Source organism: Paramisgurnus dabryanus, chromosome 12 (assembly GCF_030506205.2).
Source record: "Paramisgurnus dabryanus chromosome 12, PD_genome_1.1, whole genome shotgun sequence".
Classification (NCBI taxonomy): Eukaryota; Metazoa; Chordata; class Actinopteri; order Cypriniformes; family Cobitidae; genus Paramisgurnus; species Paramisgurnus dabryanus.
In genome coordinates, this window is record NC_133348.1 from 28,736,961 (window position 1) to 28,764,860 (window position 27,900).

At 40.7% G+C, this 27,900-nt stretch overlaps 1 protein-coding gene across 1 annotated transcript; it reads right to left on the bottom strand.

Annotated features, from left to right (window-relative positions):
* Positions 1-111: 111 nt before the first annotated feature.
* On the bottom strand, positions 112-25,966 carry LOC135738702 (5-hydroxytryptamine receptor 1E). Its single transcript, XM_065256752.1, has 2 exons — positions 25,847-25,966; positions 112-1,452 (listed from the first exon to the last, which is right to left on the bottom strand). The coding sequence occupies exon 2, from the start codon at positions 1,360-1,362 to the stop codon at positions 226-228; it is 1,137 nt and encodes a 378-aa protein (XP_065112824.1). The 5' UTR covers positions 1,363-1,452; positions 25,847-25,966; the 3' UTR covers positions 112-225.
* Between the last annotated feature and the right edge of the window lie 1,934 nt (positions 25,967-27,900).

The window sequence follows — 27,900 nt, forward strand, 5'->3', positions numbered from 1 at the left end:
TGAGATCTCTGTTGTGTCAAAATGAATGAAATGATTCTGTGCTGTAAAAAAGCAAAGAGTGGGTTTTCATTGGGTTTTATTAAAATGTTAGGAAATGATATCAGCAAGTAATGTTTCAAGTGATACTTTCTCTTGAGAAACATATTGACTTTAGTGAAAATCCAAAATCTAGAACTCAGTTGTGCATGATTTAGTTTAAGAGTCTCTTTAAGGTACAATTTGTGCCTATGTGTGCTCTTTGCGTCCGATCAGTCTCTTAAAGGCCTGTTTAAAGTCCTCATTGAAGCTGGTGTAGAGCAACGGGTTAATCAAAGAATTCATGTAGCCCAGCCACGTGAGAAGGTCTGACACGTGAGGCGGTGGATTTAACATCTTCAGGCCCACCAGCAGCTCTTTCAGAAAGAATGGTAGCCAGCACAGGATGAAAGCTCCCATGATAAGGCCCAAAATCCGTGCAGCCTTCCTCTCACGGGACGTACAGATCTGATTCCTCTCATCTGAATCTGCCATTTCCATATCGATGGATGGCATGCGAATTGCGATGTTGTTCCGGTCGAACTCTGTTGTAGGGTCAGAATTTGAGAGGTCGGAGATGCAGAAAGCGTGCGTGACCCGGCAGTGGTTCAGAGAGTTCTGGCTATCGGTGCTACGGCTGCTGAGGTGTCGCGACGAGCCCCGTTTCTGATACAGCGTCTTGGCGGCGGCATAGATGCGCGAGTACAAGATGAGGATGAGTGTCATGGGGATGTAAAATGCGCCAAAGGTTGAAAAGATGGTATAGCCCACGTGATCGTGCTCTATGATGCACTGCTGCGGGCCACCGCCGTCCTCCCGACGCCTCCAAAACAGAGGAGGTATAGAGATAAACACAGAAATCAGCCACGCCGTCGCCACCATGATGGCCGCACGACGAGCTGTCCTCTTGCGTGCATATTCGATGGCTTTGGTGATGGCCCAGTAGCGGTCCAGTGCTATGACGCACAAATGCAGAATAGAGCTAGTACAGCAGGTCATGTCGACGCTCAGCCACGCCTCACACACAATCTGCCCCAAAGACCACGTCTCCATGGTGATGTAGAGGATGCTAATAGGCATTACCAGCACAGCAACCAGGAAGTCAGTGACAGCCAATGAGCAGATGAGGTAGTTTGCGGGGAGGTGGAGCTTCTTGGTGGTGCAAATGGCCGCGATAACAGCAGCGTTCATGATGGCCGTCAGTAGCGTCAGCAAAGCCAACAGAGCCACCAGGGCTAATCGTTCTGTCAACGCCTTAACATGAAACGTTGCCCCTGTTGTGGTTGTGACGTTGGTGGCGTTGGGCGGAGCGGCAGAATTTTCCCCCAAGTAACGTTCCATCTCCATCCCACAGCCGGGACCTCAATCTGAGAGTATTTGATTCCTGGAAAACCAGGAATACAGACAGAAAGACTTCTCTTCTGGACAACTAGCACCCTGTGAAAGACACAGATAAACAGGGTTAAATAAAGGACTTTAAAGGAACAGTTTAGCCAAAACTTTTGCCATTATTTATTCATGATTCATATATGCACACATCGTTAGACAAGAAGGAAACATCAAATTAGTTCAAATTTAAAGGGGACAGAGAATGATAAACCATTTTTACCTTGTCTTTGTTGAATAATGGTAGTCTATCCGCATTCACGAACATACAAAAGTGCTAGACATGCTAAACATCTCAGTTTAATAGAAATTCCTCTTTTAGAAATGTCAGCCAGAAAACAGCCCAATCTGAAAAACTGATGCTTATGACATCACAGGCATCTCACTGTCCCTTCACTTTAAAATAATTTGGCTACATTTTTTGAGTGGCAGCAAAGTCAGCCAATCAGTAATGAGATTGCAAGTTAAGCCAGTAGGGGGAGCCAAATAGGTGCAAAACCACTTGTTTAAAATCCCCCACCCTAATAGAGCTATCTGAGAGAGGTTTTAGGAAGCTTCTAAGGCATTACAGACCCAAACAAAAATGTTTTTGTCTACATGTCACATCACAGAACAAGGATAAATACCCCGTTCAATCATTCTATGTCACCTTTAAAGTTCGGCTGAAATTTTGCACAGACCTGTAACAGAATAATCAAAGTACGTGAAGCGGCATTGAAAAAAGAGAGAGCTCGCTTCTGCCTGTTGGTGATAAAAACCCTTGCTGACGTTTAACTATGCCCTTTAAATAGTCCCATTACAGGAAAATAAGTCATCTGTGTTCCAGTGTGTAGTGACCAAGTGTCCTTAACAGTGGCCAAACCCATATAGGGATTCACAATACATGAAGGAGCTGATTAAGACACATGGAGCTTTTAACACCATAAATTGTAAGAAGTTAATGAAAGAGTTAAATACCGTCAGCTTAATTCTGTAGAGAGAAACAGAATGAGTGAATGTTGATCAGATTGATTTTCTGCCTGAATGTGATGAAAGCCCAGATAAAAAAAGTAGTACACTAATTTTGTACTTAATATACTAAAAAAAATTCTTTAGTACTTCTTAAGATGTTCTTAAAATTATCTAAGTGTACTTATCCTTGCTATCTTGAAACATGATGAATATGAACTAAAATGCACTTTTAAAGGAACACGCCCACACTTTGGAAATTTTGCTTATTCACCGTATCCCCCAGAGTTAGATAAGTACTTACATACTTTTCTCATCTCCGGGCGTGCTGTAACTCTGTCTGACACAGCCCCGCTAGCTTAGCTTAGCTTAGCACAAAGACTAGAAGTGAATGGCTCCAGCTAGCAAACTGCTCCCAATAAGTGACAAAATAACGCAAACATTTTCCTATTTATGTGTTGTGATTTTTAAAGTCACACCGTGTACAAATAACTTTTTTGGAAAATGCAGGACATTGCCACTGCGCCTTTTAGAGCCATTAATAAATTACATTCACACAAAAAAAGAAAGTGAGCAACGGGCTGCGTTGCGTGATGTACGAGTGGCTGGTCAGACAAAAATAGTGTCAGATGTATGATACGTCTGTATGATACTCGCTCTCTGTTTCTTGTGACTGTCCATCTGAAAGAAGAAACAGGGGGAGGGTGGAGCTTGTTAAGAGATGATTGGGCCAGCCCAGTGTCAGTATGGAAAATGAACCAATGCCGCCGTCCCTGCTTTTTGGGCCGGTCGTTGGCCAATAAAAAAAAATCATATTATATTCACCGGCCCCCAAGGACGTCGGCCCACCGGTATGCCAAATTACCAGTCCAGCCCTGACACACAGTAATGGGTTATGAGACATTATAGAACAGATTATCTAAAAACTGTCTGCTTTTACAAATACTGTCATATTAACCGAGTGCTGAGTACAACATTGATCTGTCATGGTTCATATATCCTCTATCAAAATGAAAACATTAAATAAATGTAAAGTGGTAAGAACAGATGATTAATAGACTGATAATGACTGATAATGCTGAAAACACAGCCCACAGACATCTGTGCAGTCAACAGGACTGTTTGACTACATGCAAGACGGCACAGACTGATCAGCGTTTGACATCAAAGTATCATGAGAGCAGTTCAAAGACATGTCGAGCGGTCAGCATATTTTAATAATGTCAAACATTGATTGGTCTACATCAGTGTTTCTCAAACTTTTTCAGCCCAAGGACCACTTTATCTTCCAATTTTTTTCTGAGGACCACCTAACAAAATCTCACTCTAACACGCCCCCAAAAAACAACATAATAGGAAGGATAAGCTAAATTTAAGTTTAATATGCAACTGTTTTAATCTACTTAAATAAGTGACGATTGAATAAACACTTGCCTAGTTTAGGTCATCTTTTGGCGGACCACTGGTGGGGTTTGGCGGACCAATAGTGGTCCGCGGACCACACTTTGAGAATTACTGGTCTACATGAAGTCAAAGTGAGAATGAAGTTTATGGTAAATGAGCCCACAGTGTTCATGCATATTATCAAATAAATGTGTTTAATCTATAAATAAAAGTGACTGCAATCTGACATATATAGAGTATAAAGTGCAAAATAGTCTTTACTAAATGTATGATCAGTGTTTGTGTTAACTTGTGTTTTTCCCTCAGTTTTGCAGGTTAATTTGAGTTCAGGTTTGTGTTCTTCAGATGCTGTGCTGGAAAATCATTGTTCTGATTTGTGTCAAGTGTCAGAGAATAATCTGACAGCACACTGTGTGTCGTAATGTCACATGTCTACTTAAAAATTCATTTAAGCAGCAGTGTGATTAAATTAATAGAAAATAGCACTCACTGACATTCAAAATCACATCTATGAATGCATTTATTATTCAAAGCTCTTCTTAAGAGAAGACGACATTTCTCAAAGATCAAAGCATTAAAGGTTGGATCACCACATCATCAATGGATCTCCAGAGATCAGAAAATATGACTACATACTTCAAGCCCAAGAGACATGTGAATTATGCTATTTGATTGTACATAGAAATTGATATGCTGATTACAGATCTTGGTAATGTGTTATTCTTATGAACAGATCAACACCAGTGGCGTGTTTACCCACCACGCAAACCACGCAATTGCTTGGGGCCCCACGGGCTTGGGGGGCCCCCTACTGTCCACAAGCGGTTAACTTATTTAATGATTTTTTTATTTAATGATTGCAGAGTTATAAAAAGTCTGCGTGGTAAGCATTCCGCTTTTTTCTTCTTTTTTTTTTAAGATCACACACTGAAGTTGCAGTACTGTATTAATTACATCATTTTAAATACATCTTATAAGGAATTTGCCAGCAAAGGATATATCTGAGATAGGCTTAGAAATATTTTTCTGTACAAAAGGGAGGCCTTTTGGAAAAAGTTTGGAAACCACTGCGGTAAAACCAAGACCTTTATGTTTTTGACAGATAATGATTCTTTATTCTTTTGAATAAGACAATTGGCACTATTTGTATTTTTAAACCAAGAATTTTTTTCTTAATGTTGGGGCATGGGGGGCCCCAGGTCCTTGGACTTTGCTTAGGGCCCCCAAAATGGTAAACACGCCACTGATCAACACTAAACAATTCTGTTTAAGACCAGTGTTACATTAAAGTCTACAGCTGGTGATCTACCGTCCTGTAGATTGTAGCTCCTTTAGAATTGTGGTTGGGTTGGAACTGAAGTCTGCAGGACAGTTGCTCACCAGGAGCAGGGTTGTATATACCTGGTGTATAGTATGTCAGACAATTGTTTCTGCACACATTATAACTGTTAGAATTGAATTGCTGAAACAGTACAAAGACTGTACACAAGTTTTAAAGTTTTTCCACATTTCTGAGTTCAGGATTATTTGGGGGGGCTAAAACAAAAGCTCGATGATGCACTGGAGCCACCGAGCATGACCCCGCCCCTAACACAATCGCAAGCATCTATTCAGGTCCATAGCTTTGTTTGAAAGTTGAGAGAGAGATCGCAGCTTTCCTGCTAGTGGGTGTGGTTTCAGCTCTAACCACAGTGGACAGTGTTTGAGAATAGAGAATCCTGCCTGTTTTTTATAGATTTTGATAACTTATTTTATTTACTTGCCGTTTTTTTAATCATTCAAATTTGGCTGGCTGGTTAATAACACACATTTTTCAGTGGTGTGACAAACTGAAAACATATTTAATATCTTTTCACATGCTGAGAAATATCATTTTCTTTTGGAGGTCATTTTTCAAGCTTTCAGAACTTACTTCTTAGCCAAAAAACAGTTTTACCATAACCAAGTAGCCAAATGTTTATTTACCTTCTACATTAGTACAAGACTGACAGCAGGACATAGCCTATACCTCTCTCTCTGACATCAAGAACTGGCGTCCCATCTCACTGCTCTGCACAGATTACAAACTGCTCTCTAAATCTTTGGCAAATAGGTTGGCGGAAGTAATGCAACAAATCATTCATCCGGACCAAAGCTACTGCGTTCCTGGTAGAACAATCTTTGATAATATTTCAATGATAATGATATTTTAGAAGTCTCCAAACTGTATAAATTGGATTTTGCTTTAATTTCTTTAGACCAAGAGAAGGCTTTTGACAGAGTTGAGCATAACTTTTTTTGGAAAACCTTAACAGCATTTGGTTTTTGACAAGAATTTGTTGATAATACAGTGACGTTGAGAGTATGCTGGAAGTGAATGGTGGTTTATGCACTCCCATTCAAGTTGGTAGGGGTGTCAGGCGAGGGTGTTCTTTGTCAGACATGCTCTATTCAATTTCCATAGAATCCCTTTTGCAACAAATAAGATCTAAGTTAAGTGGTTTACATATACCTGGTTTTAACTTCAATGTTCATTTATCAGCTTATGCAGATGAGGTGCTCATAGGGATCAATAGTCAAAGTGATGTACAGTGTTTATTAAATTTGCTTGATGATTTTAAGTTCTTATCCTCTGCCAAAACTGGAATAAGAGTAAAGCATTACATTTTGGGAATGTGACTAACTTGAAGTATTTTTGAGTTAAGGTGGTTTTAAATATTAGTTTTTTTCTAGGTGATAAAATTACCATGCAAAAAACTGTGAAGGACTTGTTGAGAAGCTTGGTTGTTTAACCAAATGGAAGTGGCTGGCTCCAAAGTTGTCTTACAATGGGCGTATTCTAGTTATAAACAACTTAGTCGCTTCATCTCTCTGGCATAAACTTGCTTGTGTAGATCCACCACCAAAGTTGCTGGCAGAAATTCAAGCAGTTTTATTAGATTTATTTTTGGACAAATTACACTGGATTCTTCAAAGTATTTTATGTTCAAAGAGGAGGGTAGAACATTCAAAGCAGAACAGAAGCTTTCTGTCTGCAGTTTATAAAGAGACTACTTGTGGGTTCAACAAAATTTGGCTGGAGAGCCATTGCTTGTGCTTTCTTACGGTGCTTGGGAGGCAAAATCCCTGGACAAATGGTCAAATCCCTCTTTCTGATAGACCCCCTTAAGTTGGACACTCAAGGCTTGGCAGTTTTTTATCAGAAGTATGGAGCCTCTTTCATTTAAAAAAAATGCAAGATATGGACTCGCTAGATTGGCTGTTAAAAGAGCCTTTAGTATATGGAGCCCGCTTGGACATATCTGACATTGATTTTAGTTTTCGTGGTCTAAACTCCATATTGTGCAGCTCTAATATTACCACCTTGGGGCTAACTTGTGATCTGGCTGTACCCACTTTTTCTAATATTGACCAAGCAGCCTCACACCTCAGGATCTCCTCCACCCAAATAGTTTCTCAACTGATGGTTAAATATCAGTCTGCTTTAACAACTGAAGAAAGACTTTTAAAATCAGATTTTTGTACTGGGATAAGAATTCCCAATAGTGATGACCCTTTTCCAACATTATGGGCCCTATTTTACCGATCTAAGCGCATTGTTTAAAGCGCACAGCGCACGGTTTAAACGCTTCCGAATCATGTCCGAATCCACTTTTGCTAATTTAACGACATATATGTCCAAGAGACTCAATAATAATCTTTAACATTTGAATGCTTTACCTTTTCATATTTAAAAGCTTTTTTGTGCTGCTGCGCATCCATGTGTGTGATAAGCAAACCCGCGTTGTCGTCCTGTTTATAGGCGCATATTTCTAACGCGCTCATTAAATAACAACAAAACATATTGCGCCTATTTTAGTTGCCTCAAAATAGCAACGCGCCTGAACACACCTCGTTTTTAGATCAGAACGCCCATGGGCGCCAAATGGGCGCAAATGCATTTGCTATTTAAACAACTTGGCGCTACACGTGAAAATGTCATTTCTTAAGCTTTTTCTGTAGAAACCTCTGTGAGATATTAACTGAAAAGACGTTTGTTCCTTCATTTTATTTTGGGTCAAGCAAAACTATAGCAATCTACATAAGTAGGAAGAACTTACAGTAATTGAACAAAAACCTGAGCATGAAGTAAGTGTTCTTTCCTCAGCTTTTGTAAAGTCCAAAGTGCTTATCGATTTTAATTTTGTTCAAGTTAATGACTTTCCTTCTTTTGTGTTGAAATAGCGCAGTAAGTAGGCTCTGTGTTCTGTATCATTTTTCAACTCTGCAGTGTAATTTACTGAATTTTTTTTTATTGATTTGTATTATTGATGTAAGCATTTTTGTATATTTGTGAATAAAGAGCTTTTAAAATTATCTCTCTCTCTCTCTCAGTTCAGAACCAAAACATTGATTTTTACAAAGTGTTGTTTTGTGTTTTCTGGTTACAATGAGATTGGATGGTCACCATCTCTTCAAGCTTCAAGAGACCACAAAAATGTCATTAATCAAGTGTACATAACTTAAGTGTAACTAAAATATAATCTATTTAATAAAAGTGTTGACATGTGCCTGTGTCATTTATGATTTTTAAATAATGTGTAATGTCTGGGAAACAACCCTGCTGAAAAAAACAGCCTCAAACCAGCATGGGAATTATGCTGGTCTATGCTCGTTTAGCTGGTGGTCACTAGCAAACCAGCACCAAAACACAACATATGGTTGGTATGCTGGTTTTTGTGTCAACTGTGATGTTTGCATCTGGTCTTTAAGTCCCTCTGTGGTGAAAAGTAAGTTCTTATTGTTGTTTATATTACTATGTGGTGTTTTTAATATGCTTTAAGATAAACCATGTGCAGATGCATGATTCAACGCAGGAACCAATCACATCACAGTTGAAAAAGTGGATCAGTAGTTTCGAATAATAGATATTATGTATGTATGCTGCACGACTGCAGCACGGGCAGTTCACGTATGCATTGTAAAACCATCAGCTGTCTGAATTTGCCAAACATAGCATCTTATATATATATATGGTCGGATGTGGTGTGAAATAGTGGAGGTGGGGACTAATGTGCATGTTCCTAGATCCATGTATACTAAATAAGGTAAGTAAGGGTGTAGCGTTACATTCAAGCTATTTTAAAGCATGAAGAAATTACTTTCACAGGAAAACCTTTTATGTATGTATGTATGAATATATAAATATATATGATGTTCAACTATGAGTTTTAAGTAAACACTTGTGTGTTCTTTTGAAGCCTGAAGAAGAAGTCACTATTCACTCCCATAGTCACCCCAAAAACCCAAAATAACACAAAATCTTTGTTTAGGTTCTGAAGAACAAAGAAAAACATAAGAGGTTTAAACACAACATAAGGGTTAAATGTTCCTTTTGGGCTGAACTAATTCTTTAAGTTAAACTTACATCATTGTCCTTGAGCTTATCTTCATACACACATATAGTCTTGGACAGAGCCAAGAGTCAAAGCCCACCTGAGGGACTGAAGAGGGATTGGCAAAGCTCCCAAAGGCCCAGAAGTGCTGCTGGAAACATTTGTCAAGTTGTCTGTGTATAACCTTAAATGTTCACTGCTGAAGTGACCTGAGGAAAACTGTGGCAGTAAAGCGAGAGACATCAGAGAATTGATGACACAGACACATTACACACGGTCAGACACATCAGACACATTACACATGATCAGTCACATCAGACAAAAGGTATTACAGTACACAGTTAATGAAACATTGACTAATATTCCTCCTGATCCTAATACAACACTGCATTCATTGGTATAAACCCACTGTCATACATTTTCAGTGATATATCTGTTGGTAAGCATTAAGCAAATTTATACAAAAGAGATCCAGTGGTGATATTATTTGTGTGTCTACAAACACATGTGGCAGGTGGTCATGGCACCATATTGTATTATTGTTTTGTATTGTTCTTCTGTGTGATTCATCATGAGCCAATGTGTTCAGAATGTCTCTTCAAGAACAGTTTCTATTTTTTATAGTGCAGATGATTAAAGTCAGACCAATTAGATACATTTGGAAGCAGGACAATCATCTAGTATTTAGCAGTGGGGGCCGGTGACTTCTTTTTTCGAGGGTGCATGATGTGAAGTTTGTCACAAAATGTATGTAGTCCATCATGTGTGTGGTTCATAATTTCAAAATATGTGTTCGGCACGTCAATTGAAGCTGTGTGCATCACATGTCTTGTCAAAATAAGTGCCTGCTGCAGATGCATCTAAAGGGTTTATGATAAAAGAGACCCTCGCGTTTGCCAGATACACCCATAATCTTAATCAAAGTTTAGTAAGGAAGCGTCTTGCATGTATTTTGTGAACTCTTTTATCATAAACGGTTTTGATGCATGTGCAGCAGGCACTTATTTTGACAAAACACGTGATGCACATTGTTTTTCATGACGCAACAAACACATATTTTGAAAACGCAAGCAACACACGACACTCCAAACACTTATTTTGAATTTGCGCCCCTCGGAAAAGCAGTTAAGAGCCGCCACTGGTATTTAGCATTACAGTTTGTTACAATCCGTAGGACACATTTCTCAATACTTTAGTGACAAAACTCTTGACACAGTGAGCACAACAGCAGTCTGCGTGATCATTTCTCACAGAATAAGCGGATAACTATAAAAAAAATCTGCTTATTGTAGAAATCAATAAACCGGCTATGCAAAAAATTGCATTTACATTTGGAGATTTGTCAGGTTTCTCGCACGCAGTAATGTCACCGCCCATCTAGTCATTTAAAAGCCGGTCGTATCTCTTCTTCGTCTGCAGAACCTTTAAGTCTAACATGAGCTTTAAATTTCACCATTTCTCTGCCAACTGCATGAGTCAAGCGTAGACTTTTATGTGTAACTTTACACTTATTCTGTTTGTGACATTTGTCTTTAAAATAACAAAGTGGTGCCCACATGAACAAACTGTGAGATGAAGGCGTTTAGATGCAATGACAAATTTGACTCTTTTGTCCTTTGCTTTGACACTTTGAAACTTGTTTCTACATTCGTGACCAATGCAATAATGGGCTCCCTTTTGATGTTTTCTGATGCAATGTGGCTTTTACTTTTTATCTTTCTTTATCCTCCACTGTCTGTTTTAAAGGAAGAAGTAGAAGAAGCAAAACCTTAGCGCAGATCTGCACAACTACAAGCACATTCTCAGCCTCACACTTGATGCTTACAGTAAGCTTTGTGTTTTCTCCTCATGTGTTGTTTTAGTCTCCACAAATGTTTATTCTAAATCATATTTAGTATATGTTCTGATTTTTAGTGCAAAGAATTGACTGATTGGGAAAGCATGGATGTATTGACTTATTTTTACCATGTGGAGAGAAATAAACATTCAATTTACAGTATTGGTTTTGTGATTGTTCAACATATTCACACATTTACTCTCACAATATCAATGAAAGAAAATCAAACCCAGACTATTTTATTAGAAAGAAGAAGGGTAACAAGTGTTTTAAAATTGAGCAATGGCTTTGTTTACATGCACAACATTTTGACAATCCACAAGAACCACAGGTGGATGACATTAAAGTAACGCGAGAACGATTGATAAGCAAACTCCTCTGGATGATTTCTCAATTCGCTCTCTCTGTGCTATGATGTCATTTGCCTGTCGGTTCTTGCAGCACGCATGAAGTTGAAGAAGCCTAGCCTTTATGATGAACAGCATTCAAATCTCTGCAGATGACCGACTTTAACTCTTTCACCGCCAGCGTTTTTCATGATTTTCACCAAAGTTTAATGCCTTCCAGAAAATGTTCTTCTTTAAATATATTAACATACAATATACCAAATGAAAGAACAGACCCTCTGCTTTCAAACAAAAAAAACGTTTCATCCTACCTTCAGTGGTTCTTTTGTAATCAGCTTTTGAATATGGGTAGGTTTCTGCAAAAACACCAAATTTTGAGCAAAAAGCAGAGATAATTCCATTTTTGTGACGGACTTTTCATAGAGATCCCATTCAGAGCGATCTTTAAAACAGACATGCAGCCGCTTGCCATAGGGCAATACTTCCGGGTTTAAAAAGTTGCGGAAGCCACCTGGTGGATAATATCGGTATTGCGGAAAGACGGAAACTCTCGTCATTGGCGGGGAAGCGTTTTCTCTTAATTGACGAGATATCTCATCAATGGCGGTGAAAGAGTTAAGTGACAAGGAAAGTGGCTATCACAAAATCCTCTTCATACCCAGCTAAAATAAAAAAGTGCTCTAAGCAAATTCACACGTTTTAGGCTAGCTGCCTGTCCCCTGAACACACTGTAAAAAAACGCGGTCTCTGTAGACAGCCCAGGCTCCACAAACTGCAACAAAAACAAAGTAGCGCAGCCTACAACCATGAAACATAACAAACGTGTTCCAGCCAATAAACGACAAGAAGGATTTGGGAGTACGGGTGGGCGCATTCATGACTCTTTCAGAAAGCACGCAAGGGAGGGGGAGGAGTTAGCTATGCTTTGTTTTGTTTGACAACACTTCAAACATCAACAAGAAGTGACGTCACACAGATTCACATAGAGCACCTATAATGAAATAATGTCTAGGAGGTGTTCATCTGTAGTTTTTTAGGGTTAGGGTTTTTGCAATGTAGTGTTGTCTCATTAATTTTTTTCTTTGGGGAAAGTTTTTTTTATTATTCTCCTGCATCCACAACAACAACGCTTAGGTTACTCATGTAACCCCGGTTCCCTGAAATAACGGGAACGAAGCATTGCGTCAGTTTGCTGACGCTATGGGGGAAACTCCTGTTTACTCCGTGATTGAAGCCTATTGGTTAACGTCTGTAGAAAATACAGACCAATGACGTTTGAGCCCGCGCGGGGGCGTGGCACACGTCCCTATATAAGCCGGTGAAATACGTCAAGAGCTCATTATTATTCGACTGAAGCGCGCAGCCGAATAACACTCGCTGCGTAGACGTTTGTAGCACGGCCAGCGACGCAATGCTTCGTTCCCGTTATTTCAGGGAACCGGGGTTACATGAGTAACCTAAGCGTTCCCTTTCAATACGGTTCACTTCGCATTGCGTCAGTTTGCTGACGCTATGGGGGAACGTAATCCCATCCCGCCGTGCATACACAACGGACTGAGGTGCCCTTACCGGAGAGACACTGCATGTGGCCCTAACCCAGCATATACATAGCTCTAGCGAGCGCAAGTGTAAGCACCATATATGAGACAGTAATACGCATACAGTGAAGTTTCTAAACGCACCATGATGCATATACAATAGAGCACGAGACGGCGGGTTCCCTGAGCGCGCCGCGAGCTGTGCATGATTTATTAATAGGTAGCCATGACGGTGAGCTAGCAACGCACCGTGAAGGCATACAGAAACGCAATCGCGTGAATCATTAAGCCGATAAGACCTGTGCTTGTAAGGCAGGGACATCCAGGCTATAAAATCTGACAAACGTAGACGGCGAGGACCAGCCGGCCGCGTTACAAATGTCAACGATAGAAATCCCCGTAGACCAAGCCCAAGATGAAGCCATACCCCTCGTGGAGTGAGCTTTTAAACCAACTGGACAATGTTCATTCAGGGAGGCGTAAGCCAAAGCAATGGCTTCGACGATCCATTTAGATAGCCTCTGTTTAGTGAGCGGCATACCTAAGGAATGTTGTGCGAAGCTTACGAACAGCTGATCTGACTTGCGGTATGAGGCAGAACGGTCCGTGTATATTCTTAACGCTCTGACGGGGCAGAGCGTGTTCGGGGTTTGTTCGCCGTCCGCCGTTGGAAGGGCGAGAAGTGAAACCACCTGAACTCTAAATGGCGTGGTCAAAACTTTAGGAATGTATCCCGCTCTCGGTCTAAGGATCACTTTGCTATCGTTAGGACCGAATTCCAGACACGACGGGTCAATTGAAAACGCGTGTAAATCGCCCACTCGTTTAACCGATGCCAACGCCAGGAGGAGAGCGGTTTTAAACGAGAGAGCGCGCAGGTCAGCCTGCTCGAGGGGCTCGAAAGGGGGACCGCGCAGCGCTTTCAGGACCGTGGACAGATCCCAAGACGGGACCATGTTAGGTCGCGGTGGGTGTAGTCTGCGAGCGCCTCTGAGGAATTTAATGATTAGATCATGTTTTCCCACGGTGCGACCGGCGATAAGGGCGTGATTCGCCGTTATCGCCGCCACATACACTTTAAGCGTCGAGGGCGCGCGACCGCTGTCCAGCATTTCCTGCAGAAAGGAGAGAATATGCTCCACTTCACAGGTGTTTGGGTTTAAGTCTTTCGTCGTGCACCAATCAGAAAAAATAGACCACTTTTGAGCGTAAAGGCGCCTGGTAGATGGGGCCCTAGCTTCAGTTAGAGTATTTAACACTCGTCCTGAAAGGCGTGAAGGTTGCCGTTCAGAGACCAAACGTGTAGATTCCATAGCTCCGGCTGTGGATGCCATATCGTCCCTCTCGCCTGAGATAGGAGGTCTTTCCTCAGCGGTACTGGCCATGGTGCTGATGTTTTCAGCTGCCATAGGTCGGGGAGCCACGGTTGATTGTGCCAAAACGGAGCGACCAGAATTATCGCGCATTTCGTCTCTCTTATCCTCTGAAGGACCTGTGGTAACAGGGCCACCGGAGGAAAAGCATACAGAAGACACGCCGGCCATGCTTGCGACAGGGCATCGTGATGTCTCGAGAAGAAGATCGGGCAATGCGCGTTCTCGTCTGATGCAAACAGATCGATCTCCGCCCGGCCGAAGACGGTCCATATTCTCTCGACCGTCTGAGGATGCAGTCTCCATTCTCCCGGCGGCGGACCGTTGCGCGAGAGAATGTCTGCACCCGTATTGGCTACACCCGGTACGTGAGTCGCTTTTAACGAACGTACGTTCGCGTGAGCCCATAATAAAAGCCGTTTCGCCAGCCTGGATAGGGAGCGAGATCTCAGCCCTCCTTGGTGGTTTATGAACGAAACCACCGTCATACTGTCCGACCGCACTAGAACGTGTTGATGTTGGAGTTTCGGTCGAAAGTGTCGCAGCGCTAAGATAACCGCCCACATCTCGAGGTGGTTGATATGTAGCTGAGACAACTGGTTGTTCCACGCACCGAAGGCGAGCTCGCCGTCGCAGTGAGCGCCCCAACCCGTCGCAGACGCATCCGTAGTCACCACTTTCCTCCTGCTCACGGAGCCGAGCTCCGTGCCCGAGAGGAAAAGGTGAGGGGATGTCCATATCGAAAGCGCTTTCACGCAGCTGTACGTGATTTTGATTAATAAGCGGCCCGACAACCAAGCACGGGGCGGAACTTTCGCTTTCAACCAAAACTGAAGCGGCCTCATGAACAGCATTCCCAACGGTATTAGTGGGGATGCTGCTGCCATCAGACCCAGCATTTTCTGGAATCGTTTGAGAGGGAGATGTGAACCCGCTTTGAACGATGCCGCCTCGCGTCTGACCGTGAGCGCGCGTTCCTGTGTAAGCCATGCCCGCATCTTTAATGAGTCGAGCGTCGTGCCTAAGAACGTGATTCGCTGCGTGGGGGTGAGCAAACTCTTCTGGAGGTTGATTTTGAACCCCAAATTCTCCAAATGCTGGAGTACAACGGTCTTGTGCGCAGTAATTTCCCTCTCTGACTGTGCCAGAATAAGCCAATCGTCGAGGTAATTCAATATGCGGATGCCGCTCTGTCTGAGAGGGGCGAGAGCCGCATCCGCACATTTGGTAAATGTGCGTGGTGCCAGAGATAATCCGAAGGGCAGAACTTTGTACTGGTATGCTGTCCCGTCGAACGCGAATCTTAGGAACGGCCTGTGACGTGGCGCTATCGGAATGTGAAAGTAAGCGTCTTTCAGATCCACTGATATGAACCAATCGCCCGGTCGAATTAACGCCATGATTCGTCTGGCTGTAAGCATTTTGAACGGCCGTTTGGCAAGAGCGCGATTCAAAACGCGTAGATCCAATATCGGTCTGAGGCCGCCGTCTTTCTTTGGAACGAGAAAATAACGACTGTAAAAGCCTGATTCGCTTTGATCCGCCGGGACCGTCTCTATCGCGTCTTTTAGTAATAAAGAACGCACCTCTTCCCTGAGGATCTGTATACGATCGTCTGGGACAGTGGTGTAGAGAACGCCGCGAAACCGGGGTGGTCTCCGGGCGAATTGAAGTGAATAACCGTGTTGGATTACGTTTAGAATCCAGCCCGGCATACCGGGGGTGGATTGCCAAACGTGAAATTTGACGGCGAGCGTCGATATGCTTATGGACGTTAAGCCGTGTGTGTGTGTTTGTGTGTACAGAGGAGGAAATTTGCTCTTTTTGTGAAAAGGTAAAAATTTGTGTTTCGCTGTTACAGCGAGGGTGTGTCCAGCGCCCGAGGGGACTGAAACACGCAGAACTTTCGAGGGCGGGCCGGCCGAAGCGGGACCAGAGCCTCTTTTCCTCCTCAGACTCTCTTCAGGGAGGCGGTGCCGGCGTCGGGTCCAGCGTAATCCTAGGACGGGGACCGCGGCGTCGAGGCGGGCCAGCCGGTCGTGCAGGACGCTGGCGCTTGACCTCCGGTTCAGCTCTCGGCTGGGGCTGAGCTGGTGCTGGCTTAGGGCGTTGAGTTGGCGGCGGTTTTGGGCGGCCGGTCTCAGACGCTGAGGCAGATCGTTTCGGTAGAAAATGCCGCATAGCCTGCGACGATTTCTGTGCCTCAGTGAAGCGCTGGGTGAACCCCTCCACAGCGGAGCCGAAGAGCCCCGACGGTGACACGGGCGAGTCAAGAAGGGCAACCCGGTCCGTGTCCTTGATTTCCGTCAAGTTCAGCCACAGATGTCTCTCCAGAACAACCAGGCTGGCCATGGCTCTTCCTACAGCCTGAGTGGCGACTTTAGTGGCGCGAAGGGCCAGATCAGTCGCGCTGCGCAGGTTTTGAAAGGTCGACGGGTCCGGACCTGACTCGTCCATGTCACGGAGGAGTTTTGCCTGGTATACCTGCAGTACCGCCATCGTATGGAGAGCGGATGCAGCGTGTCCGTCGGCGGCGTAGGATTTCGACGCCAGGGTCGATGTCAGGCGACAGGGCTTCGACGGATGGTTCAACTTAGCCCTCCATCCGCCGGCTGAAGACGGGCAGAGATGGGCGGCGACAGTTTCCTCGAGCGGCGGCATCTTAGAGTAGCCGTGTTCGTCGGCGCCGTCCACTACGGAGAGGACGTGGGAGACGGCGCTCTGAGCTCGGGTGGAGTGGGGAGCACGCCAGGATTTGGTGAGCTCCTGGTGAACCTCAGGGAAAAACGGCGCCTGCCGTTGGCGGGATGATTGACGGCGCCCGGGCTGCAGAAACCACTCGTCCAACCGGCTGAGTTGAGGCTCTGACGGCGGCGACCACTTGATATTGAGCTCCGCCGTAGCTTGCGTCAAGATGCGGATGAGCTCAGAGTCGTGAGGACGCGACTCGGTAGGTTCATCGGCGGCGGCTGCGTGGGCGTCGTCATCCGAAGCCGCCCAATCCTCCAACTCCTCAGAGGATGACATCATCTCCAAGTTGTCACCGGACCCAAAGGAAACCATGCCGCTAGCACTCGGCAGGGGGCGTAAGTCCTCACGGGCGAAGGTGACAGGATGACGGCGGGGAGACAGAGCACGCGGGGGATGAGCCGGCGTGGACTCGGTCTCAGGGTGTCTTCCAGCTTCACGGCTCCGCTGCTGTTTAGGCGGGAGAGCACGGGAAGCCTTCCGTTTAAAGATATCGAGGCGGGAGCGCAGCACCGCGATAGGAAGGAGCTCGCAGTGGGCGCAGCCCGCCTCAGTGAGTACGGCCTCGGCGTGGGCAGGACCCAGACAGATGACGCACTCTTTGTGGAAATCCTCCACGGGCAAAGGGGCTCGGCAGGAGCCGCAATGCCGAAGCGACATTATCTCAACGCGCTTCTGCTCTTTTAGATACTCTTGTAGGCTCACCGGAAAGCGGCAGGGGAACACGCTGGTGTGTTGTAGTCCGCTGCAGTGCTTGGATCGACGGCGAGTAAGGGCTTCTTCTTCGGAGCAGCGAGAAGGTTCGCGCTGAAGGAGAAAAGTAATGAGCTCTTGACGTATTTCACCGGCTTATATAGGGACGTGTGCCACGCCCCCGCGCGGGCTCAAACGTCATTGGTCTGTATTTTCTACAGACGTTAACCAATAGGCTTCAATCACGGAGTAAACAGGAGTTTCCCCCATAGCGTCAGCAAACTGACGCAATGCGAAGTGAACCGTATTGAAAGGGAACAAATTGTATCTGCTTTAAAATGTTTAACACATGTGGTTTTGCATAATTTCTAATAACATTTTTATTTCTAATAAACTTTTAACTTGATGAAAAAGAAAAGTAATGCGGAAAAACATGTTTAATAACTGTAGTGCTTAAATGAATTCTTACAGGGTAGAAAAAACAATTACTGACATTATTCTGAAAATTGGAGGAATGTGAGGGGTCTCCAAAATAAATTTGGCCTAGGGCCTCCAAATATCTAGAACACCCCTAATCCCAATGGCCATTCAAAACTAGCCCAAAAGCATCCCAATGACTATTCATAGTCCAAATGCCAATAACTAATGAACCAAATCCTTTCATCTTTAATCCCAAGGGAAAAAACAACCCGCAGAGACAGTTTAAACCGTATTCAAATCTGAACTCGAAAAAAGCAGATGACTTGGCAACACCACCCAGCGCACAGCATCTCAGTTTATGTTTTATCTCTGGATAAATGTACAAGATAAAGGCAAGGCAAGAAAACACAATTATCAAAAGGCATAATGCTATTTTATTTCTTTATGTAGCCTAATATTATAAAAGTACACTTGAACACAGCGCGTGACCCCTATTACCTTAATAATGCGTGTTGCCATTGCCTTTCTATTGCATGTTTCTGTGACGAGCATCATGTGAGATGCAAATATGAGGTAATATGACATGATGTTAACTTGAGCACAAATGTTCAGCGCATATGCACAAGGTACTTTTGCCTCGGATTGAGAAAATACTACGATTCACACGTTTACATGCATACTTTACTCCAAATGATCGAATCACAGATGGTAGTACACCACCCCCTTCAATACGATCCAAATTTTCAACCGATCAATCTCACTCTTATTGATTACAGTTTTTTTATTCGCTTTGGTACTATTTTCACAAGTATGTGGTAAAACTTCACAACTGTTAGTACAAAACTCAAGGCAGATCATCAAATAGTCAGTTTTTTCAAACATTTAATCATATGTTCAATTGACTTAGTACAACACACAAAATGATACATTCACTTTTTCACCACACTTAATCATTGTGTCATCAAAGAAATATCTTTCATTTGAAGTAATTGTCTTTCACAATGCAATGCTCACAATACTTTTGAAATGCTTCTCATCTCATTTGTGTAAATACATTTGACCATCACTAAATCCAACTGATCTTAATGGTTAATCACTGAACCATTTGGTAAACCTATATATTTTCATTTCAGCAATATACAGTATATGGATTTTGAGAACTACAAAAATAAAACCTGTGTTTGTACGAACATATAAATTATGTGTAACCACACATGATAAAATACTCTTTATTGCTAATTGATTTTACATAGTGGTAACCAAAGTTGGTCATTACAGTAGATTTACTGTACTGTAAAGTGGGGGTGTAAACACTGGCAATTTATTTCAACATGAAGCACAATAGATAGCAAGGAATAAAAAGATCTTGTGGACAAGGGATCCGTCAGAGAGGTGGGCATGGGCACCCACAGAGAGGTCAAAGAGATGGACAAAAATCTACGGCCAAATGCTCAAGACAGGCTCGATCCAAATTACTGTAATGTAATGTAATGTGTGCACTAAATTTTATGTTTTCATTCAGTTACATTATAGAAAGTATACATATGTTACAATTATATCTGAAAAAAACTACTGTAATTTGCTCAAATGATTGTAGAGGATGTCTTCATTGATCCTTCACTTGATTACACATAGGATGGATATTTTGGAAATGATAGATTATGGAAGTAATGTAAGTGTAGTGCCTAATGTGAAACTGTGTACAGCAATATGTATTTTTTTAGTACTGTAGCATATTAATTTCAGCACTATTAAGGCTGATTTGAAACATGTATCTTGCATTGTTTGCTGTTGGATGAACTGATTGTTAAAAGTACTAAACTGAAAGAAGATCATACCGTTGTGTTTCGGTGATTAAACCAAATGTTCTCATTACATATTACAATAATCTTGTATTTGAAACAATGACTATGTGGACTGAAAACATGTGCAACTCACTGAAAGCATTACATCAGGTTTTGAAAGAATGACTAGCTGCGTTACAAGTGTGATCAGTTTGGATTTTTGTACTAAGAGTTTTGAAAATGTACACCTTACTTGTGAAAATAGTACCAAAGCGAATAAAAAAAACTGTAAAGTGTTTACATGAAGGCTTTTCAATACGATTGAGCCATCAATACGATTACAAACAAATTATTTGGTTGCATGTACCTAGTGTGTAAGTGCTTCAAACTGAATCTGATTGAATAAATCGTGTGTGTGTGTGTGTGTGTGTGTGTGTGTGTGTGTGTGTGTGTGTGTGTGTGTGTGTGTGTGTGTGTGTGTGTGTGTGTGTGTGTGTGTGTGTGTGTGTGTGTGTGTGTGTGTGTGTGTGTGTGTGTGTATGTTATGGCATATGGTGGAGGACAAAGGAGATGATGACAGAAAAATATAAACAATTGTATATAGACCAATTGTCCCTACAAAGATAGGAATACCAGTATATTTGTGACCTTGTGGGGAAGTTTTGAGGTCCCCATGAGGAAACAAGCTTATAAATCAGGATAATGTTTCTTGAAAATGTGAAGTAGCAGAAAGTTTTTTGTGATAGTTGGGGTTAGGTTTAGGGAAAGGGAATAAAATATTCAGTTTGTAAATTATAAAAACATTACGTCTATGGAATGTGTGCGTGTGTGTGTGTGCGTGCGTGTGTGTGTGCGTGCGTGCATGCGTGCGTGCGTGATGGGAATAGTAAGAGTTTTTCTTCTCTTGATTGAATGGTTTGTCAGCAATCAAACAGAAGCGGAGCTGAAACTCTAAACAGAAAATGGCTTCAGTTTCAAGGAAACAGCAGGTGGTGGTCAAACTCAAACACTGTTAAATACACACATACACAGACCTGAAGCTCTGCTATACTGCTCTTCATTATATGAATCATTTGAACCACAAGCAGTATAGACATTTATTCAAGAGTTTTACAAGAGAAGTACCACAACACTTAAGACAATCAAAATGTAGTTCTTGTACAGGACAGAAAACACTAAAACACTGAAACTGTAATAACTCATTCCAATAATAATACAATTATGCAAAAAAATTTTTTATAAATAATTGTGTGTATGTATCTATTGTCAGCTAGAGTTATAATACAATGATAATAGTCCGAATTTACTTTACATCTGCCATTGATAGCCAAACCTCCCAACCACTAGAAGGAGCCAACGTCATTTTAAGCACATAAACCACTCAATTTTTCATCTACGTCTATTTGTTCACCTTCACTCAATATAAATTGGGTCAGTCTCGATTAGTTTTTTCATTGTTATGTTCTTATTTATTGTGTTTGTCTGGCATCTTGTATTACGGATCAATGTTGCTTTTTTGTTTGCTGGTTGAATTGTTGACTTGTGTTTGACGATAGCCTGGACTTTGAACATCTGCTACAGTCTTATATTTTGTAATAGCATAAATATATTTAGATCATGTAGGTCACACAGATTATTTTAAAGTGATGACTGAAAGGTAACAGTCGCAGATTATAACAACAAACAAATACAAAACATTTATTAGTGTTGCGCTTCCGTACGCATTAGAATGATTACTGATCTTGAGATGAAACTTGATTTATTCACTTATTGGCAGTATGTGTTAAAAGCTTGATTATTGTTTATATGGGTTTGGTATTTTAACAAAGCCCTAACTGTAAGTAAATGTCTGCACATTAATGTATAACATCACACATTACTGCAGTTCAGAAGATGACAATCCAACTCATTCAAAACATGTGTAAAGATTCACTGATGCTTATAAATACAAGCAGAGCAAGGGCTATGAAAACTAATGATCGATTCATTTTATTTCACCGTTCAGGAAGCATTTAAACATATATCTTCAGAAGAATGATACTACTGTAAATGAAGAAACTATCTTTAAACAAAATAACAACATTTGACATTGATCATCCCTGGCTCTTAATGTTGCCGTCTTAAAATTCAGTGAGTATCTATTGTAATAGTTGTGTATAAGTTTCCCATTTCTCCTCAGTGTAAATGTCAACATCTTATAGACAGTTTCATCAGATGCACACACGTTGTCGCTGTTACCCATTTGGTCTAAAGTTACTTTTCGGTCTTTGTTTGTTTTATGATCTGGCTAGTGAATAAATTGACCTCTGGAACAAATACCTCGTGGGAAAATAAAAAGTTTTTGGATCATTGCTTCATGTATTACATTATTATTATAATTAAATGTTCATAATGTAATAATTTTCTCAAAATGTAATAAAATCTTGAGCTCATAATGTAATAATTTTTTTCAATGTATTAATTTTTCACATAATGTAATACATTTCTCATAAAATAACATTATGAACAATTATTATACGGCTCTCTGGAATGCTTGATTCTGATTGGTCAGTTGAGACATTTGCAGGTTCGTTCTTTTCAAATAATAACCGCTCCAAAGTAATAACGTATAGCCGGTACTACTTGTACGATTAAAATCGCTCCGCGCCAATAAAGATTACTGTTTGGCGCCATCTTGTGACAAACACTGGACAACCACAATTAAGAATGGAACATTTTGACAGTAATTTTAACATGTACGGAAAAAAAAACATTTAAACAGTGGATAGAAGAACGAACAACGACAAGACAAAGAGAGCTTTCTGAGACTGAACTTGACAAAATAGAGCATGACAGCTACGAAGCCAACACACAAAAAAATACAGAATGGGCATTAAAACTTCTCAAAGACTGGCTAAAAGAGAAAAAATGGAGACAGACAAGTATGAAGCAGAGGATCTTAATAAGGTATTACGATCATTTTATGCATCTGTGCAAAGTTTCGCGGAAGGATAAAAATGTTAATTTAAAACAAATATGCCAATAAAATGTTTCAAATTCATATTCATGTCCAGTTTTTTTTCTTATGTGGCAAGTAGCCGTGTAATAAGCGGGATAATGTAGAGGCAGCCGGTAGTTATCGGGAAATAAGCCCCTTCAGTGTTCTTATTTCCCGATAACTACCGGCTGCCTCTACATTATTCCTTACTTAAAATGTAATTGATAAGTTGATAAGGTAATACCAGCAAATAATTTAAACAATTACTTTTACAAAAGTAATTATTTTTCAATATAAATTCTTTTCCATACATTTCAAGGCGTAAATGACTCACTTATCCACATACTTAATAATACTTATAGTTTCTTTTTCCAAATCCTCACAGTTCCACCCTTTAAGATTTAAGGTTTATTTTCTTGTCATTCATTTTTAATTCCTGTTTTCACATTTCTTACTGGTGGATGCGGGTGGGAAATAAGTTTTATTATATACAAAACGTAATTTTCTAAAGAAAATGTGAAGTGGTGCTTGCCTTGGCAAAACTCACAATGTTCTGTTTGCTAACATACATCAAAAGAGACCACACACATGTTCTGATTTAGAGATATAGGATGGGTCCTGCTAGTGTGTTACTATGCGGTTGCTAGGGTACATGGGGTGGTTGCTTTGGAGTGAATTGGCTTCCAATGATTACAGTCAAGGCCATTAAGGAAACGAGCTCACTAACATCTCTTCTAATACAGATATATAGGTCTTGCTAAACGGTGGTTAGGGTACTCTATTTGGTTGCTTGGCAGTGAATTGGTGTCCACCAATAATTATGCAAGCACCACTAATAATATTTTTTGCAATGTTTAAAATGATTACAGTTCTGACAATATTTTGTTGAGTTTATTATGTAACACATTTTTCATAGTGTAATAATTTTTATTAAGATTTTATTACATTTAAAAAAAATTATGCAACATGATCTCACAAAGTTAGATAGTCACGAAATGTTTTGCAAATTTTTCCGTGGCATTCTCACGGATCTCCGCATATTTCCGTGGCATTCTCACTGATTGGTTACTCAACTGCTTTTTCCTATTTTCAAACCATTGTCACTTCGGTTTAGGGTTAGATTTGGTGTTTGCGTTAGTATGTCACTTTAAGTATTGGTTTATACTATTTTTTCTGAATATGAGAATATCTACTCGAATGAGGCATTAAGTGTGGCGTGGTAGACATGATTCCGTCTCATGGTGCTTTTGGTGCATTTTGCGTTTCATGCGAATTTGCGTCTGACGCCTGATTTGAAGATGTTTTACTTTGGCGAATTTTCCAGCCGCATTAACCAATTATGAGTTTGCTTGCTGCTGTGGCAGCAGCCCCGCCCGCAGTCACTCATTCAACATGGAGGAATGCTTGATATTGTCCGTGAGCAGTCACCCGGAGACTTCTTATGAAGTTCTTATTTCTATAGAGACAGGAATTAAAAAGGACCTCGCTTGGTAGAGTGTCAGTGAGGACATTCGGCAACCTGGTCAGTTGTAAATACACACTTCACTTTTGAGTCACGTGACGTTTTTTCAACCCGCGGCATCTGCCATTCTGCGAACAGACAACCGCATAGCACTTGCCCTCCCACAAGCAGTGGATTTAGCCTCTGACGCGTGTCACATGCTTGCTTTTTCCACGCGTCTACTTCGCTCTAGACGCCCAAATGCATTCAAAATGTTCAAGCAGCAAACTAGACGCGGTACACGCGATTTTGACTCCTCAAACGCGGCTGGTGTGAACGCACAGTAAGATTTTACATAAAAACCAAATTTGAATGGGAAATTCCTAAAAGGCGGGTAGTAATGAGTGCATACACTTAGAGGGTTTTGCAGCTAAAGAAAGTCAAATTTGTTCATTAAAAATAAAATAACAAAAGTAATGTAAAATACAACATTTCAATTACTAACTAATAATCTTTTCATTGGGATTAAACTGAAAATACTGAACCTAAACATAACAAGAAATTTACAAGAAAACACGTTGGACGCACTTTATAAGTTAACATTAGTTAATGCATTAGCTCAGACATTCTCAAACTGGGGGCCATGCGATTGTGCCAGGGGGTCCTAGTTTTATGACATTTTATAAAATATATTAACTCATAATTAATTCTGTGTAATTAAACCTCAGAAAATAAGGCTACCAACCAACAGCACTAAGATGTATAATTGCATATGTTTTGTTTAATATGCCATGTTAAAAAAAGAGATATTTTATGTTTAATAAAATTCCTATTTTTAAGTTTTAGATTTATTTAATATATTTTCTTTGGGGGTACACCGAAAAAGTTTGAGAATTACTGCATTAACTAACATGAACTAACCACGAACAATACTTCTAAAGCATTCATTAATCTTAGTTTGTGTTAATTTCAGCATTTACTATCACATTTTTTTTATGTAAAGTTGGAAATGTTAACATAAATTAATGCAGAATGAATTAACATAGCCTAAACTATTTTAATTGCATTAACTAACATTAACAACGATTTATAAATGCTAAAATACTATATTGCTCATTGTTACTTCATGTTAACTAATGCATTTACTAATGTTAACAGAAAAAGCTTAATGTAAAGTGTTACCTTTAGGATATCTTGTTTCCTTTAATACCGAAGATAACTATTTTAATCTCGAAAAAATATCGAAATCAAGAAGTTTTCTCAGGTCTCGGTTTGATCCACTTATATTTTGTATAACTGTAGCTGTATATGCTGTCTGACGATCATATAGATGAAGATTATAAACTACATGAATAAACGCGCGCTCGTGTAGTCGCGTCAGTGGTGAAGAAGCGGATTGAAATAACGCAGTGTTCAAATGTTTCTGTCATTGAAATGTAAAGGTTTGATAACTCACAAAGTCATTTATCATCTTTACCTCAGAAGTTTAGCGCTTATTTTCATTTATCTGTGTAAGATTTAACGTCGTACTTATTCATATAAACTATGAAAGCAAATAATAGAAGGTTTCATTGAACTGACCTTCATGCTGTTGATGTATTCCTCATCAATCCGATGTGTATCGTATTTGTCTTCAGCTGTTTAACCTGGGCTAACACACCTGACATCTTCACCATCATCCGCTGTCTGTCTGAATGTGATCATGTGGGCTCTTACCGTCCAGCTGCGTGGATGGACAGAGGATGCTGCGGACGGTTGCCATGGTGACGGGATAAAACGTCATGATGCTGCCAATATGTTTTATATTAGCGGTGACAGTAGTGGTGCTATCAGATAGTAATACCATGGTAATTTGAAATGGGGAAGACTTTGAACAGTTGACACATCGTGGTTTAAAGGGATATTTTAACCCAAAATTAAAATTCTGTCATTGTTTTCTCTCCCTCATGTTGTTTCAAACCTGTATGAGTTTCTTTATTCTCGTAAACACAAAGATATTCTGATAAATGATGGTAAGCCCAAAGTTGAAGTTAGCCAATCATCCATGTTTTTACTATTACTTATCAAAATATATTGGTTTTAAAATAGTTTAACATTTTTCTGTCCACTAAGAACAACACACAGGAACAGTGCAATATATAAAAATATCGCACTTTACAAAAGCTTTCATTTTTATGAAAAAAAAAATTCTTAACTTTAATTAAATCCACCGTTGGCTTTGGGTAAAATCTTTAAAATGATCTGAGCTGTGGAAAAGCCCCACGAGTGAATAAAGACAAGATAAAGAGCAAATGTAATGTGCAGTGTGTAAGATCTGAGCTGTTATTATAAATGCATGTTTAGATTCACAAATGCTCAGTTATTGTTTAACAAATTCCTTCAATGTCTGCTCATTCTCAAATAATATAAGAAATTACACTCAATAACATTCTTCTTTTTCAGTTTCATTTTACATTCATCATTATTGGGAACAGACACAAACGTTTTGGCTCAAAGCCTTTCTCAGCGTGCTGAACAATTCAATCCCTCCACCCATTTTTCTAATTACTAATTATCTTGGATTTATTATTCATTAGCCATTGTTCAATTACAAGGACCACCCAATCTTTCCCATTTTTACTAAGCCATTGTCACACACAAACACACACATTATATATATATATACACACACACACATACACTCACATAAAGGATTATTAGGAACACCTGTTCAATTTCTCATTAATGCAATTATCTAATCAACCAATCATATGGCAGTTGCTTCAATGCATGTAGGGGTGTGGCCCTGGTCAAGACAATCTCCTGAACTCCAAACTGAATGTCAGAATGGAAAAGAAAGGGGATTTAACCAATTTTGAGCGTGGCATGGTTGTTGGTGCCAGACGGGGCGGTCTGAGTATTTCACAATCTGCCCAGTTATTGGGATTTTCACGCACAACCGTTTCTAAGGTTTACAAAGAATGGTGTGAAAAGGAAAAAAACATCCAGTATGTGGCAGTCCTGTGGGCGAAAATGCCTTGTTGATGCTAGAGGTCAGAGGAGAATGGGCTGACCGATTCAAGCTGATAGAAGAGCAACTTTGACTGAAATAACCACTTGTTACAACCAAGGTATGCAGCAAAGCATTTGTAAAGCCGGAACACGCAAAACCATGAGGCGGATGGGCTACAACAGCAGAAGACCCCACTGGGTACCACTCATCAACATCATACAAATAGGTGAAAAGTTGTGGTTTAAAAGTGCATTTTTTTTTCTTGTCAAAAATGACAATTGTTTCGCTAGATAAGACCCTTATGCCTCGTTTCGGATTGTTTAGATTCCTTTGAAACTGCAATTTTAAACTGCATTAAAACTGTTAAGTGTTGGGGTCCATTAAAGTCCATTAAAAATCCTAGAATGTTTTCCTCAAAAAACATAATTTCTTCTCGACTGAACAAAGAAAGACAACATTTTGGATGACATGGTGGTGAGTAAATTATCTGGATTTTTTTTTTTTTAAAAATGACTAATCCTTTAAGAGAAATATGATCAGTGGCTTACAGAAGAGAAGAATGTAAAGATGTGATAAAATGACCATCAGCATCCCACGTGTGCTGTCAATCAAACCTTTATAACATCTCTGTGGACAACACCTC